Source organism: Euwallacea fornicatus, chromosome 3, assembly GCF_040115645.1.
Source record: "Euwallacea fornicatus isolate EFF26 chromosome 3, ASM4011564v1, whole genome shotgun sequence".
Lineage (NCBI taxonomy): Eukaryota > Metazoa > Arthropoda > Insecta > Coleoptera > Curculionidae > Euwallacea > Euwallacea fornicatus.
The window spans coordinates 3,602,617-3,620,877 of NC_089543.1; the positions used below are offsets into that span (position 1 = coordinate 3,602,617).

At 35.4% G+C, this 18,261-nt stretch overlaps 1 protein-coding gene across 6 annotated transcripts in view; it reads right to left on the reverse strand.

Annotated features, from left to right (window-relative positions):
• The window catches only part of LOC136350451 (lachesin-like), an 89,748-nt gene that overhangs the window by 42,073 nt on the left and 29,414 nt on the right, over window positions 1-18,261 (reverse strand). Inside the window, exon 1 of one of the 6 annotated variants that reach the window (XM_066302149.1) lies at window positions 4,349-4,500. The exons of 2 other annotated variants lie outside the window; for them this stretch is intronic. Coding sequence is in view for 3 of the 4 variants with exons in the window: in XM_066302145.1 (XP_066158242.1) it covers window positions 13,914-13,940 (27 nt within the window). In the remaining variant the exon portion in view is untranslated. Of the gene's footprint in view, window positions 1-4,348; window positions 4,501-13,913; window positions 14,118-18,261 lie in introns of those variants that run through there. 3 more of the 6 variants (XM_066302145.1, XM_066302150.1, XM_066302151.1) reach the window with 3 other exon arrangements.

Here is an 18,261-nt window from a genome sequence, read left to right on the forward strand (position 1 = left end):
CTCTACACCTGCCTGTTCAAAGGTGGTTGATATAATTTATTTACCACTGGCGGTGTGATACAATCATTCTGTTCGATCCAATTAAGGTCAGATTTGTTGGCGTTTGATAAAGTAGATTTTAATTGATGTTCAATACCCAATTTGTCAACTGATAAAAATGGCAATACTTTAGATCACAATTAATTTTGTTTCTCATTAGTTTTAAGTTATTTCGCAGATTAAATAAATTTGTAGTAAAGAAAATCAGAAAAAGTTTTCAACCGAAGAATCTCCGATTGCTGCCCCTGCAGAATAAAATACCAACAACCGATCCAGGGATGTTTGAACATTTCCTTTTCGTGTTAAGAGAAGATTCCAACTTCTGCCTGCAAATACATTTCCTGCGGCACGTATTTGAAACACATTACAACGTGTGGAGGAATGTTTCCCCCATTGGCGGAGATCGGTATAATTTCGTTCTTGCAACAATTGTTTGAAGATAATGCCATTAGCTTGGGAAATTTCAGTGGAAAAAATATGTTTGTACGTGCACAAAACATTTTGAAGAGATTGACAATTTACTATCAACAGCAGTATACAAAGGAGTAACAAATGCTCTTCAGAGAACTCTACAAATTTTAGTTTTGTTCTTAATTTTCTACTGTTCCAGAACCATTTAGCTATTGAAATAAGTTGTACTAAAATTTAAAAATGGTGCGCATTCTTTTTTACAACTCCGAAAACATGCAAAATATTTCATTCAAATTAAAGCGTTGAGTGCAAAAACGGCTCAAACAGAATTCAGTACATCGAGTTGTGACTATAAAGCAGCACTGAACATTTAGTGTTACACACGTCATATCGACGGTGATGCCAATGCCTGTTAGAAAAAAAAACTGTTTAAATGATAAGTTACGATAAGATCGCGTCAGAAGTTTTAAAACAAAAAAAAAAACTCAAAGACCGTTATCTCTATAAATAAAAATTTTAACTTGGACCACTTTTGCGGTCAACGCCTCAAGTGGGAGTGAACTACTCATAAGGGCATACACGATGTTGCATATCGACTGATGCTGAGAGTCTACAGGGCTGCATCGATATTCGGTCAGGTTAATTCGGGCACCGAAACAACACTTTGGCTGTTTGTGGCGGAGTCAGTTCCAAGCTCCTCCATGTATATGTGGATCATGACTGGTGACACTGATCAACTCATCTGACCCGACCTTCGGTTGTAAAAACTGTTTTTTTAATCCGACAGGAAGACCTTTGGGTCAGTAGCGCAATAGTCCCCATCGCTCCCTTCGCGGGAAAAGATGTCTTCAATGTCACATCTACCCCCAGCCTACCCTCGGCGAGATCTAATGATACGTCCACCTGTACATTGATGTACAGGCTTTCTATATTTACACCAATCTACGTAGTCGACAATTTGAGTATTCACAGTAATGTTCCTATATTAAAATGGGTAATTTTATGGTTTTTCACTATGACACACAAAACCCTTCTCCGCGTTGAAAGTAATTATCTCCCCAAAAACGTTTAAAAAATGAATATATTTTATTGGTGATAATCTCAATTCAGTATTCACTAGGCAGCAAAATACGTTGCGTTTGGCGCGAGAGTTTGCATTAATGACAAAGCTTTAACATAGATATCTATTATTCTATCGAAAATAATTATTGAGGAGTGAAAGCTGGTTTCCAGTTCTAAATAAGCCCGCGAATAAAGCCGCCTATCCGGAAAAACGATCAAAACATTCCTTTCTAATTAATATAAGCGCATTAACATAATAGTTTTAGTGTTACGTGTTTGTAAAGCTATAATTGAGACGATCCCTTTTGAATATTCATTATGGACTCTTTACGCGTGTGCTTCACACTCTCCAGGCCTTTGATTATTTTAACTTTATGCAGCTAAATCTCCAACATAAAACGGCCCTTACAACGCAGAATGCAATTTATTCATTGGGAATTTCTATAGCTTTGGATTATTGGATTCGGAAATGATAAGACAATGAACATTGCTGAAATTATCGTAAATTGACATGGGATAATTTTCCGGTCTAACCGTGAAAACTTACCGTGACAAATTTTGGGTAAAACAAAAAAGATTTCACTCGGAAGAGCAACGAAACGCTCGCAGAATCCCCGGTAGCACTTTTTCAAAGGATTTCAAACCAAAAATTAAATGTTTTTATTTGTATTTACAAAAGGGCTAATAAAGTAAGTGGATTAATGAAAGTCAAGGAGTCCAGACGGGCCGAAATTAATGGTGTTAAAATTATGTGCGGCTTAAAAGAACTTTCTGTTTTTGAATTAAAAGCTTTTATTCATAAAACGACTAAGATGGATAAGGATTCAAGTTTCGTGTCATACAGAAACCGAAAATATTGTCCCAGTTTGGAAAAGTTTTAAGTCCATTTGAGGTAACTGTTCGAAACCGAAGTGTTCACGTTTCTAGTTGATAAACTTAAACAAACAATTATATAGGACAATGAAAACTGGTGTGTCATATTCATTTCAGTTGTTGTAAATTGTAAAGTATATTTGTTTTAGCTTTGGTGTGCTCTACAAACGAAACAGTTATTTCCCTACAGGATTAGTTCTGTGACCATGCCACAATTAAGAGAGTCTAGTCTAATGCTGGCGTGTAATTAAATTCTTCTTAAAATGTTGTTCCCGAGTAATTCCTATAGGAAGTTGTTTGTAAAAGCGTAGCCTATCCACATATTTCCAAAACAAAATCATAAAATATATTCCACTTTTAATTAGTAAACCTCTTTGTTCGAACAGAAGCGTACCTAAGTGTAATTTTCACTACATTTAAACCGGGACACGACTCATACACACATATAGCTTTAGAGTAAATGCAGGGGGAAAATTAAAACATTTTGCATTCTCTAGGTGTGCTACGTGGGAAAATAATTTAGACCCGGAAATGTTCAATTTTTTACTTAAATTAAATAAAATTATCGCATACAAAATGGCCATACACGTACATTCGAATACGTTCTTGCTCATTATGCAGTGATTTGTGTAGAACTAGCAACAAAAGCAAAATTGAATTAGGTTCAATCAATACGTTAACTTCACAAAGGAGTCCCATTCGTGTCAGTACAAGTAAAAAAAAAAAAAAAATTGCCCCCATTCAAGAAAATCAACTTCAATTCCCCATCAGAAAAAGAACAAAAGCTTGATAATTTTTCAATGAGAAAACGAAAAAGGCGACTGTTGAATAGATATGCCCCCGAAAATCAATTAAAATAGTTGGAAACGATTAATTCACGGCGAGCTTTAATCAGTAGACAACATTAATTTTAAATTTGCGTGTTGTGCCGCTACTATCTTTACAGCTTTCAACTTAACGTTTACAGAGCTATGGCAAGGCCAAGATATATTACATCGGGGGTTGCTTGCTGCATTTAGATATGATTAGGGCTTTCCAGGATTTAAAATTATTCGTAAGTGTTCACATGCATTTCGGAATAATTTGTGGAATTAATCCTTTTTGTCCCCAAATAAATCCTGCTATCTTATCCAATTTGATAAATTGTTTCATCTATTTGGTCTAGTTGCATAGTGATGACCACGAATGCAGTCACGATCCTCTACAGTATAATGCGGAAGAAGCAGAAAAGCCTATAAAAGAACTACACGTGGTGGCTTGGTAACATTGCCCGTGCCTTTGTGACATGCTGCGACTAAGGTTGCGCATGGCTATATGAGAAATTTTTTTACAAACAAGAAAAGAAGTACATATGCTGAAAGCTGTTCATGAAAATGCACTGTTAATCTTCATGAAAATACCAATTTCTAATAGTATTTAGTCCCCTAACATAAAGATTCTATCGCTCTCAATTCTTAGGACTTGCGATGCCAACTCCACGCAGTTTAAACTTAGAAATCGACTATTTATTTAACTGGGACCCGGGCTCTTTCTCTCGTTAAGGAATTCAAGCTCGTCTATCTACCATTCACACCTCGATCCCGACTGAGACTACTCGATTTTCGACAAATGGCTTTTTTTTCGAAATTGTAATTGAACTTCATTTAGCATCTGTCTTGTGAGCCTCACTAAAATTCGGCTTGCTCACGTGAATGGAACAAATTAGAGTGTGAATAACACCAAATGATAGATTGAGACACGCATAGACATTAAAAACGTGACACTCCTCTTCATACTATTTGATTCACATTAAAAAATAATATATGAGTAAAGTGTGTATCGCGCTCGAATATGGAAAGATTTACATAGCAAGAAGCAGAGGCTTTGGGAAAGATTGACATGTCTTCGTTAACTGGATCCTTCTTAAAGCACATGTTCGCCTAACTGAAGATCGAAGAAGAGATGAATTCTCCAAATGTCTTACCTGTCTGTGTCCCTGTTGAAAACTTAAAAGTTCCGCTAAGAAAAATACTTATCTAGAATTAAATGGGCGTCAAATGAACTGACACCCAGACAAACCGTACTCATCTCCGTTTAATTAACTTCCAAAATATCGATTTGCAAAAAAAAATAAATTAGCTGTTTGACGCGTCGACTATACTTAATTAAAATTAGTTCGCACCACTGAAGAGTCCGGCAAACTTTGAGGCACACATTTTTTTAAAAATTGTATTTTAAAGGAACTGCAAGGTTTCAGAGCAGTCACGACTGATAAAAGGACCCCGCCTGTCACTCAGACAGTGTCAGGGTGTTCCATTACAATACTTTCTCAATTTCCTGATGTGACATTCCATCAGTGCGCCGCAACGAAGTAAATTAACAGAGCAACCGTTCTTTAACTGAGTATGTAGCTACATCTCTTAACTAGTTGCCCCAGTTTTCTTCCACGTCTGTCATAAGATGCTCAGTTAAAAACGACTTCTTGAACCTGTCGCTCGGACTTTAACCTCGATTTACTCGGTTTTCATAACCGTGGCTTATAGGATTCACCATTCTTTTCCGCCATAAAAAAATGTCTATCGTACGTGTTGTAGTTATGAAGGCGACTTGCAGAGACTAGATGGTCGACGCAAAAAAGGGCACCACTAAACGATGACCTGTCTGCATCAGTCTTTCCAGAGATATGCCTTACACATTTATAATGTTATCTGGCTGCTTCCGAGTTAATAGTGTCTTTACAGCCTGCGAGAGATTTACGGGACAAAGTATAATTCGCATATTACATTCCGGAAGGGACCTATTATCTTGGCGAGTCTTAACCATATACCCCGCTCTCGCTCTTTAATGTATACGATAAATACCTCAAAGGGATGAGGCATAATGCTAGCTGTTGTACACAAAAATGTTACATTGTGCCAGGAAGTGCCCTTCTTCCCTTTCACGCTACTTTTGAGATTCAGGTAAAAGTTGTGAGGTCGAGAAATCTGGCGAGGATATTAACACTATCACTGTCAAAGTATCCTAACTGAAATTAATTTATTCGTTTATTTAACGCATTACTGCACGATTTTTTTCCTTTTTCTGAAAAAATGTATGAGGGGGAAAAAAATCTCAGGCTTATGCAAAAAAGATTTATTTAAAATAAATCAATCAACTACAGGTGTTGACTATTTTATTTAACATGAAATTTGATTTCATAGAAACCTTGAAAAAAGTTTGTGCATCTGCACCAGCAAAAAATATTTCACACTGAATTTTGGCTCTTGGATCAATATAATAGGCGGTTCATCGTTATCTGAGAGTTTCTCCTCGTGGGTACCATCTGACATATCCATTGGCTCATCTTTTCTATCATAAAATGTTTTTGGATCAATAGTCTGAAATAAACGAAAAATAAATGAAAATGTGGTACATTTATCATCAAAAAACAGCAAAAAATGGAGACATATTTGGGTCTACTTACAGAAATCCTATCGAGAATGTCTAACCGTAATGTGTTTTTTTTTTGCAGTCACATCTTCTCTAAGACCTTCCATGATACACAAAAATTTGTATGAAATTTCACCGAGCTACAGAGAGATGTCGGAGCATTTACATATAAATGATTTTTATATAACTACTCATACATACTTAGTTTGGTTTACATTTATTATGCTAATGTGCGAAAATGAATTGTGCAAAACATGACTCAACATATGGTAAATGGTTTTTCATCTTTATCGTGTTTTTTTTTATTTTTAAGCGACTTCCTTTTTAAACTCCGAAAACATTACTATTAATCCATTTTCTTTTTAGTACTCCCCCCCCCCCCCCCTTCGTATATTTATAATTATATTAAGTTTAATCAACTCGCACTAATTTTTTTACGAATGTATCTCCAGTGTGCTCGAAGTACTGGCACACAAATGAGATGCAACTATTTCCAGGAGAAAATTTATCGCCTTGCTCATTAAGGCGTAAAATTAGAATTTGCGTGAAGTTTTGGAAGTTTGTAGTTACGCCACTGGAGCGAAATCGAACAAACAGATTAAGAAAATAATGAATAATTGCTTTTATGGTGGCGTAAACAGAAATTGAAAAGAACAATCCATAAAAGGAATCGTAACATTATAGGAATGGTAAAAAGGGCGACCGGGATGGAAAGGGGAAAGAAAGATCTTTTCGTCGTGTCCGTTCAAAAGCCGAGAAGTCGATTAACGTCAGAGCAAGGGAAGAGAAATATAGTCTAAATTGCTGAACATCCAAGTTCCTTAGCGGGTGAAGGAGAATTTTACACGCCAGGGTCCGTACACGCTCATGAGGATCCCATTTGTTTCATTTCCTTCAAATTATTTCTTCTGAGGGGGACATAATCTTAAAACTCTCCTTTATTAAACGTACCTAATGGGTATTTTAGGCGAGATAATTGATATGCTGTGTCAACCTCGTCAACGTAACCTGAAACTTTCTTGCGATAATGTCATACGACCCTTTATATTCCCGAAGACTTGCATGGATTTACTGGAACACTGCTTCGGACAAATTAAGGTAATTATTTGGAGGTACTAATTTAATCAAGACAATGAAAGATGTATGATAATAATTAGCAAAATGTGGTGGTCCGGGGGAGACCAAATGTGGAATTAAGTAAAACTACAAATTAAAGCAAGGAAAAGAGGGGCATGAGAAGAGAATAGAGCGAAGGTCAAAATGTTCAGCTGTAGAATTTTCAATTTCGTGGTTGACTTCCTTGGCTCATATTCTTCGTTTTTTCGCCGTGTATCTACGAAAATTTCGTTGCAATAAATCCCGAAAAAATCCAACATGCTAAGGAATTCAAACTTTTTTACATTAAGCGAAGTTATCATTTTTTTACGATTCTCGCAAATTGCTTAGCAATATTATTTTTATCTTATTTTCAATCGTTTTCGAAATGTCGAAGTTTGAAATATTAAATGTTTTGCTTTCCGAGACTCGTAGCTCTCGAACCTTTTGAGTTACAAGAAAACCACTTTTTCGTCTCTATCTCAGTTTTTAGACACCTTTTTGGTACACGGTAAATTTGCTATTCCAATTTGTTTTCAAATATTAGGATAGGAATATACAGGTAATCTGTCCATAACTGCAGCCGGAAACTATCCAAAATGCAAAAGCGCCATATTTCAAAAGCAGCTCGAAATGGCAATAGGAAATCTGAAACGAAATAAACCTAAAAATTTAAAGAATGTCTAAAAACACACAAATATACAGGCGATAAAAATTAATTAATATCGATACAAAAAAATATCTCGAAGTTAGCGGCGACCCGTAAACGTACTGAGTTGATTAATCCGTTTGATATTCGTTATCAAACATTTCACTCACAATAGCTAGTAGGTGAACTTATTCAAGACACATCTCTGGTATTTCAAAGCTAATAAGGATTTCATTCAATAATCACCTTTTGTGTCTGGCTCCATATAGTTAGTTTCGTATCGGAAAATCTCTATCTCTACGAGATTGTCAGAAAATTGCTGTCATATAAAACCTACAATACCTGCATAGACGTTAAAGTTCCTCAAATTGAAAAATGACATCGAAACCAGTTCTCAGCTGAAAATTGCTCTTAAGTGTAGAGAAAGTTATGCAGAAATTCCATTAAGGACATCGTGTTACTCGTCACCAGTTGGCGAAGAATTTTAGTGATTAGTTTTTCGATCAATGGCTCTAGTGCTTTTAAGCGATGAATTAGAGATTTAGTGAATAATGATCATCGTCAATGAGAATGATGAGACTCGAGCACTATCTCACTGGGCACTACCTCACTAGAAAACTGTGAACCTCAGAAATGAATGCGCCATCATTTAGAAGCACTTTCGAAATCGCAAACAGAATCAACATAATCGCTTATCTCGAGAATTAAAGACAGTTGATATCATCACAAGTTTTTTGACCAATTGATGAAGGAAATGCCTGTTATAGATCAATGCCGCTAGTTCAACATTAGGTGTATAATGCAATCTGCCAGGGTTATTTTTATAAACCACTCTACTTCAAAACAATGAAACTTTTAATTAAATGCTTTCTCAACGTAATATATGACATCCGTGATAGGGTAATGATTTATAGCTTATGCCGGGATTATGCTGATGATCGCAATTTGAAAGAACCTTATCTGAAATTTGCAGACTTTAGTTCCATTTTATTTTACGTTAACCGTCGTTACATTATATTTTTATTGGACGGTGGGAAATATTTCAATTTCCTTCCTCCACAACCGATAATATTCCTTCTCTGTTTGCAGCTTCCGCTAACTCTTAATAAATTCATAGGACTCTCATTTTATTCGAGTTATAAATGAGAGGTCCCTTCAAGTCCGATCCTGCATCAATCGTCAAGTAGAAATCCGCCATTACATTCTTTTTATTGACCTTATCCTTTTTTAAGCTGATGGGTTAGTATTATGGTTTTATATCAAATTTGAGCCCACACCAAAGGAGTGATGATAAAGCGAGATCAAATGAATAATGACTGAATTATGCAACATCAAAAAGGAAATTTATCTTTAAGGTTTTTTATTTAAAATAAATCTATTATATTCGTTTATTTCGCTTTTATCTTTTTACATCCCCCTTTGAGCTATGGACGATTTAGTGTTTTCTTCTGCCTCTTTATTTAGATTAAGAACATCGCTGTCGAAAGGTAAGCCCAGCGGCGCTCCAGTTCAACTAGCAAATAAACTAAAATCGATATTAAATCGATCGTGATTTGCGGATAGAGCGGTCCATTGACAGTGGTCATCTGCCATATTTCTCATGCTCTGATAATTTGTAAAAAAATTGTTAGTAGAAGTGCCCGAAGGAAAATGCTACAGTCGTCTTCAAGAAATATTGCGGACATTTTGTATAATTGCCGCAGCGGAGCTAGGATCAAAAACAATTTCCAACAATTTCAGTAGCTTTAATATAACGCAATTTGCCTATTAATCAGAATATAGTTAAATCTCGATAACTTCTCAATCTGTCACATAATACGGAGACAAACTTCACAGGGCACACGCTTCCCAACTTCCCTTAGAAACGTATTAGTATGCAAGAGATAACATTTAGTTTCGCACTAACATGAGGTCACCCTTACTTCATAACTATTAAAAAGGGGCGTGAAGGGTGCGGGTGCTTAATCAAATAAAATTGTGCGCTAGTGCAAATAAATTATATCAGGTGGTGTAATTAAGCTTTGCCCTAAGGGATAATTCACAATAAGTCATTTTCCTGTCGTTAATAATCGTAAGAAGGGCACGGAATACATTTACGTCAACAGATAGTACAAAAGGACGAAAGGGAGGCTTTTTTAAATGAAACGAAATGACTTGCAGAGGCCGAGCAGATAACACTTAAAATTTTCTTAAGGGCGGAGAGGAAAACATGAACATTTTCTGCAGATAAAAGATTGATGATTGTCCTAACTATAGGTATTGAATCGTGACTAACTGGAGCCATTAAATAATAAAAACAGTCATCTATCGTAGAAAGTCGATTCCGGCAACCAGAGTGATAGCTTTAATCATCTTATGTGCGAGACTGCCATTTATTAATTAGAGTGGATGTATATAAACCGTATGGAAGGGCTATATATATAAATGGAAATCTCTACATTTCAAACGAATCCCGCCGATTGATGTTGAGTGTTCACAGGCCCGTTTGCTTACACTCGCAAGCCTATGGATTAATAAATATTTTACCACGATCCTAGCGTTAGATATTACTTGAATAAACCTAATTTCTCCTCCGGCTTGTTTTCTGTTGGTCGAAGGGGAATGCGGTTTTTGATATTACTTTATAACTGCATTTCATACATCTAACTGTGATTTCAATATTCATCAATTTCCCGGTTAAACATGGCCAATTTCCACACTAGAGTTGCTCTAGTTAGGGAGTATTACAGACCACAAGTTTAGCCAAAAATTTACTTACATAATGAACGTCGCTTAATGAAGACCCATTGCCAACCTTCATCTTACAATCCACCTGCAGTCAAATAGGAGATGCTGGCGAATAGATAATCCAATGAGTATACGGCCTAAATACACTGCGTGACATAACAAAGGGAACACCCTGTAAAAATCGTTTTATTTAAACAATTTTTGGTATGCATGTTTGTATATTGAAACACAAAAAACGATTAAATTTTTAGTTATAGTTATCAATGTATTTACGAGTTATCAGGAATTTTAGCTTTTTGGCTATAAAAATTGCAATAAAACATCAATATGACTGCAAAATACTTTTTATTGGTATACGGTGTGCTTAGAAAATTCCTTTAGACTAATCAAATATGCTTAGACGCAGAATGCAACGACATTTTCATCAATTGAGCGAGTTTGACAGAGGTCGAAGAGTGGATCTACGAGAGGCAGGTCGGTCATTTGGGGAAATCACTACTAGATTGAATTGTAGTGTAAATACTATAGCGAGATATTGTCAGGCATAGTCCCAAGAAGAACAAACGGGCAGAAGGAGAAGTACTGGACGACCCCGAGGCACTACAGAACGCAAAGATCGCCGCCTTCGAATTATGGCTCACGAGATAGATTCGTCTCGTCGAGGACACTGACGAGTCATTGGTTTGCTGAGTATGGAAAATCCATTGGAATTCGAACCATTTATCGCTGGGTAACGATCTCCTATCATCCGCATCTTGTGTTACCCTTCACCTTAAATGGTGGCCAAAATCGACTACAGTGGTGCAGAGAACGGATATATCGGAATCTGGAATGGAATAATATCGTGTTTATTGATGAATCCAGATTCTGTTTGGGCATGCATGATGGTCGGGTAAGAAAAAGAAGAAGATGGGGTGAAAGATGGGATCCTCAGTTCACAATACAAAGGCATGTCCATCAGACTGTTGGGGTAATGATTTGGGGTGCTGTTGCATATGGTAGCAGGTCACTTTTACTTTTCGTTAGAGATAGTGTGACTGCCTAACGATCCAAGAGGTCCTAGAACCTCATCTCGTGCCTTATCTGGAAATTGTTGTTAATCCAGTTTTCCAGCAAGACAATGCACGACCACATGTAATTTGTATGACTATGAACTTCTTCTAACAAAATGGAATCCATTTGCTATTTTGGTCGCTTGGATCTCCAGACCTCTCACCAATTGAACATGTATGGAATATTGTAGGTAGAAAGTTACATAATTTACCCCATCACCCACCAACCCTGGCGGCGCTATGTCATTCTGTCTAGTTAGCCTAGGATGAGGTCCCCCAAGAGGGCATCAATCACCTCATTAAATCCATGCCTAGACGTGTACAGGAATGTATAAAATACCGCGGAGGACCGACAAATTATTATTATTTTTTTGGTTTTCAACAATTAAATTTCTTCAATTTTTTAACGCAATATTTATTCTAGCCTAAGAAACATGCTCACCAACAATTATTTAAATAAAGCATTTTTACGATTTTTTACGTTCTCGTTTCTACGTCACGCAGTATGCATCCGTAATCGTGAATGAGCTCCAAGGATTAACACTATATGAATGTTACATAGGAATTAATAAAAATTAGTGTATTGCTTTAAGGTTTTATTTGCGAAAGTTTTCACGAAAATGTTCGGGAAAAACGATATTTCAGGGGATTTAAAAAGATTTCCAATAGCATGGGGTGTTCAAATATAAAAAAGAATAATTATACCCATAAATGTTTAAATTGAAGACAATCAACAAGATATAGCATTGTATTTTTAAGAAACTCCAGAACACTCTTTAAAGAAAGCTTCTTTGAACTGAGATATGTCCAGCATCAATCATTTATTATTAATTAAAAATAAATAAGTATAAACCCTCAAAGTTTGACAAACAACATTTTGAACCGAAAGTCTACAATCGACGTTTTGATTTGCGCAAAATTTTGTGGAATGGAACTGCAGTTTTTTCCTTGACAAAATGTCTTGATAACATGTATTTTACAGCAGCCTGCGTATTCGCCTATAATATGATACATTTTTTGAATTGAAGAAATAATTTTTATGGTAAAAAATAAGTCTCCTCTTTCCAAGCGGTCCGTCATTGAAAAAACTAAGCTGACTCCCATGGACATCCGCCTTCACGCGCTGATTTAATCGCTACTCTAACTAAATGAAGCAGACCACTTGAGGTATACTTGTAAAAATTTTCACCAGATCAGTACGTTCCCTGAACTTTCCTTCACCTAAATACCTCGCATCATACACCATGATCAGCACTCCAAGAACATGTAGCCTACAGATCCGTAGGGTCCCAAAGTTCAATAGACGAATGACTTTTGCCTAAGGCATTAGACAATGGAATACTCCATATGCAACTAATTTGCTTTGATTTTTGTATTTTTACAAGATGTAGTTCAAAAGATCATATACCAATCTACTGCATAAGATTTAAAGAAACTATTTCCTAAAATGTATTTTTTTTTAACTTTTTTGCAACTCACACTGCAAGATCAATTTCAGTCCAGTTTGTGTTTACGTACATTCATAACCGAACGAAAACTAATTACGTTTGTTTAATAATTGGTCAAAGCTGAAAAACAATTTGGTATTCAGCTACAGGTTAATCAAAATTAAGACTGACAGTGCGACTCTAATTATAAAAGTGTGGAATTGCTCCAAAACGGGTCAAAATTCGAAATTATGGAAAGGTATTTTGGAAAAACACACTTGTCTTCCGACAAAAGGGAAAATTATTAAATTTCTGCTCGTGAAAAAATTACGAATAAATTTAATCGAGTTTAAATAATTTTTAAAAAACCCCAAAGACTGGGACATTTAGTAAGATATGGAAGACCACAGAATCAATGGATAAAGTGAATCGAATTTGATTAAAATTATAGAAGGAATTGCCGAAATACAAAGGGTGACCGGCATCGTTCAATTAAATAAATATTTAATGTCTAGGGCTAAATAACCTCAATAGATCGTCATTATTTCTACAACTTTCATAGTAGCTATAAATAGGCATTGTGGCTACGACAACAATATTCCATCTAATTCTTTAACACAAACGTATGACACATTTAAATGTGAACACAAGAGACCTAATGAAAAGATAAACCTCTAGAGGAGGCTAAACAAAACCGTAAATTTCTCCTATAAAATACCCTTTAATTAAAACAGGTAGGAATTTTTCATGCGCTTTTACTTTTTGGGATATGCAAATCCTGGTGCAGTATATTTCATTTTCCTTGTTGCAAAAGGTATTGTTTCAAACTTGAAGCAATAAACCTAAAAACGAAATGTGCAATATTACTGTTGTTGCTTTCGGGCTTCATAGCTTCAAACATGATTCTAGTCAGATGGTTTCTGCCTTTTGCAAAAAGCTTGCCTCGCGTTATTATTTCTTGTAAATGATGTTTGTGTAAAATGTACTCTCTGTTTAAACTAAGGCAGTGAAATTAAATTTCTGGATTGATGTGTCTATTTCTGTGACGCCCCACAATTTAAGATAAATTTAACTCAAAGACCATCCCAAAAATAAAGTTTTAAAGTTACCTTTGCCAGTGGTGTTTCCAATTTTATTAACCATAAAAATAGACATACGGGATTCACTTACAATTTGAAACAAAGTTTTGTGCAGCATTCTCAGAGATCGCACTGAAGGGGAAATCCTGTCGAATATTCAGACGATCCGATAGGAGCTTATTTTTTCTGATATTTAACTCGATCAAACCTGGTATATTTCTTTACGCGGTCAGCAAAGCACTAAGCTTTTGCCTAACCTTAATTTTACCACTCAACAAAAGCATATGTAGCAACGCTCTCCATAATGTTCCCGGCAATTCCACAAAGTGTTTCTTTTCTGGAACTAATTTAATCATGTTTTCTTTATACGAATAACTTGCTTAAAGCATCATGTTAACATAACCGTATTTTATTGGGCTCCCGCTTGTTTTATGAGTTAGCACAACTAAGAAACAGTATCTTAATCTAACACTTCTGGTTAAATTTATGTTACAAACTGCTGGGCAAATCAAATAGAGCAAACACATTTTTTCATATCACGTTACGTAGTATCGTAGTTTGTCCCGTTTACTTTGTCCGGCAATTTTCGTTGCAAGCAAAATTAACAATCGAAAACCGGGTACTTTATAGGCACACCAACTGAAAAATACAGCATAAAAAGCTTAGTCCAAATCGGCAATGTAACGCCAATTTCCATTAGCCAGAGCATTATGAATATCTTCTAAATGTTTGTAGTTAATTGAAATCACTAGCGGACTAATCTGACGAGTCCAGTTCAAAACAAAATCATAGGTAAAAACCAATTAATTAATAAATGAAACAAATGGACACTTTAATACCGAGAATTTCATTGGCCCAATACGTTGGCGGGTTTTTAGCCTGACAGAGCTAAGCTTTTCATATTCGCCCCTTTCCCCGACCAAGTTTTGCAAATTCAAATTTGAATTATTTTGTGATCGCATATGGCGATTTTCGATTTACGATATTATCGCTTTCTGGACCATTATGGTGACACTTCATTTAGTTGGGTATTGCATAATAGTGCAGATTCGAAAAATATTGGTCTTTTCGTAGCTTGACCGTGTAAGAGCCAAGCACTTAAGTTTTATTACATGTGGGTTATATAAAACAATAGTTTTCGTTGCACGAGATGCATTTGCTAATGATCTGGTACCAATATTGCTAAAAGCTTTCAATGGTAAATTTGGTAAGTTATTCCCTTGATTATTTCCCATGTTGCCATGTAATAAATGATAATATTCGTATCGCTTTTGGCTACATGTGAATATTTTGAATATTACTTGTAAATTTAAAGCATTATTATTTCAATCAGATCAATATCCCAGACGTAGTCACCGCACAAGCAATCAAATCAATATCAATTTCACACAAAAGTAATAAAAAGTGATAGGTGGTGTAACTTTGTTACAATGAAAATAATCCACTATCACTAGGAATCTCAGGAGCGCTGAGCTCCGCCGTCTAAATAGAATTGGGACACCCTGTACATTTTTCAAAAATCTTTGTGATAGTATTATGAACGTTCGACGCTAGATGAAGAAAGCGTTTTCTAGAACCAATGTTTAACTTTTGCTTGCCTCCGGAAAGAACCTTAATGGGTCTGGAATCCGATAAAACACATTCCAAAATAAAGATTTATTTAGCGTAAGTTCAGCATGATGTACAGCTTCAGCGTCCATGTCATAAGAAATTGACCATCCCATAAATCCGGGAAGGTATTTAGGAGATAAAAATAAATGAAAAATATCAATCACTTTCGGTTATTCTCACATAAAAAGTGTTGCCACCCAGGATTACAGTTGTTATCCGAAAAAGTAAATTTTTTATATAGAGGTTGTTCAATAAAGAATGTGACATACGTTAACTGGAGGTTATTTGCGTTAAAATAAGCCAATTTGACAAAATTTACCTTAAACTAAAAATTGATACTAACGGAGCTACGGGGTGTCAAAGTCGAAAAAATAAATCGCACTTCCTTGAATATCTTTCAACTACTTTCAGCTATTTTAATGAATTTTCCTATACGAGGTTTTTTGGGATGAGAAATTAAAATTTGTCATCAATTTCGTTATAGCTTCTAGAGGACGCCACCGGCAACGATTTTGAACCCTTTGACCCTTTACAACTTTTTTGTTTCGCCTTGCGTGTTATTTTGAACGAGAAAAGCCTCTTTCCCTGTCTTTTCTCGTTCAGAATGGTATACCTTATTAAGGTCACTAAGGCCAACAATTTCAGAAAAAACGCATCTAAAAATGTAGATGCATACAAATGATTTAAAAGTAGAGTTAGTTTATTGGCGTATTTGACTCCTATCTACAAACACAAAGATATAACACCATAAAACAAGGATAAACTTTGTACTTTTTATAAAAATAAAAAAAAACAAAGTGAAATAAAGGTATTCAAGTAGTATTTAAACACAAAAATATGACAACATGAATGATAGACAACATTTTAAAATAACAAATTGAGAAAAGTTTTTAATAGTTATCTAATTAAAGGAAAAGCTTAATTCAAATTTGATGTTTAAAATGTCCGCCGTTAGCCTCAATACGTTTTCTACATCTTTTTAAAAAATTTCTTCCAACTAAGAAAAATGAGCGGTTGTGTTGAATAACATTTGCCGCTCCTTTCATTATTTGCCACAATTTATTTCTGGTATTAACAGTAGGGTTAGTATAAACTAGTGGCTTAATACATCCCCAGACATAAAAATCGAGAGGATTTAAATCTGGATTGCGTTGAGGCCATAAGTGTTCACCTCCGCTTCCGATCCTCTAATGGGGGAATACGTTATTTAAATGATTTTATACTGCTATGGTACAACGGGCAGGAGCACCATCCGGTAAGTATCACAAACCAGCCCTAATATTTAAAGGAACATCATCTAGCAGATCGAATAAATTATGCTGGGGAAAATTTAAGTAATTACGCCTACAGAGTGTTACTGGAAATTCGAAAGGTCCTATAAGGCTATCTTGAACTATACCAAACCAAACCTTTAATTTAAATTTATGTTGAAAGTGACGCACCACTGTACCATTCGAATTTTCTTCAGCCCATGTATGACGATTTTTATAATTAAAAATTTCCCTTCTTGTAAAAGTTGTCTCATCAGTGAGGAAAATTTTAGTTACAAAAGATGGATCTGATCTATTTTGATTTAAGACAGATTGGCAAAAATGTGTTCTCGCTAAAATATCATTTGGCAGTAAAATTGTTGTTCGTGTAAAATATTAAAAATAGAACCCTGACTCAATCCGACATTGGTAAATATAAGACGGATACTTGTTATTGGATCATCTTCAACAATATTTAATATCTCTTCCCTCTGTTGAACACTGCAAACCATAGGTCGTCCATAGACCCTCTTTGGGTGAAAATTTCCGGTTTCCCTTAATCTGCTAATTAGGTGTGAAAACAATTTATGGTAGGGCTTTATTCGATTAGGATAAATTTATGCATAACTTCTTGCCGCAGCGGGTGCATTAAAATCTTGTTGCACGTAAACTTTTCTCACGTTCGGTCATTTTACCGTTTGAGAAGGAGTTACGTCGCGACATTATACAAAAATAGCGAATTTTATTCAGCGAAAATTTAATGTTATTAATATCATTTCAACAAATTGAAACAATAGCAAATATATCATAGCACCCTCAGACATCAGCCAACATTAATTTTTAGTTACAAAAATGGTCATATATGAACTGAAGAAAGTCAGAACATTACAGTGGTGCGGCACTTTCTGCATGAATTTAAATTTAACGTCTGGTTTGGTACAGTCGAAGATAACCTTATAGGATCATTCCAGTAATACTAAATGAAAGTACGTCATTACTTTTAGATGCGTTTTTCTCGGAAACCATTGGCCCCAGCGACTTCAATAAGGTATACCATTCTAAACTAGAAAAGACAGGGAAAGAAATGTTTCTAGTCCAAAATAACATACAAAGTGGAACAAACGAGTTCTAACGGTTTAGAGAGTTTAAAATCGTCGGCGGTGGTGTCTTCTAGAAGATACAGCGAACTTGATGACTTTGAATTTCTCATCCCAAAAAACCCCGTATAAGAAAATTCATTAAAATAGCTGGAAGTAGTTGAAAGATATTCAAGTAAGTGTGATTTATTTTTTCGACTTTGACACTCTATCCAGTTAGTCAACCTGGACTAAGATAAATTTAGTCAAATCGGTTTAATTTTAACGCAAATAATCTCCGGTTAACGTATGCCCCATTCTTTACTGAATATCCTGCTGTATACAAGTAATTCGTGAATAAAACAATAAATATAAAAATGTCAATTTTAGAAATTTAGAAATATGTGTGGTAGGAAGAAAAATGAGGAATTGTGGTTAACTATGTATGTACCTAATTTAGAATTTATTATTTATATACATAATTTAAACTTGTAAAGCTACG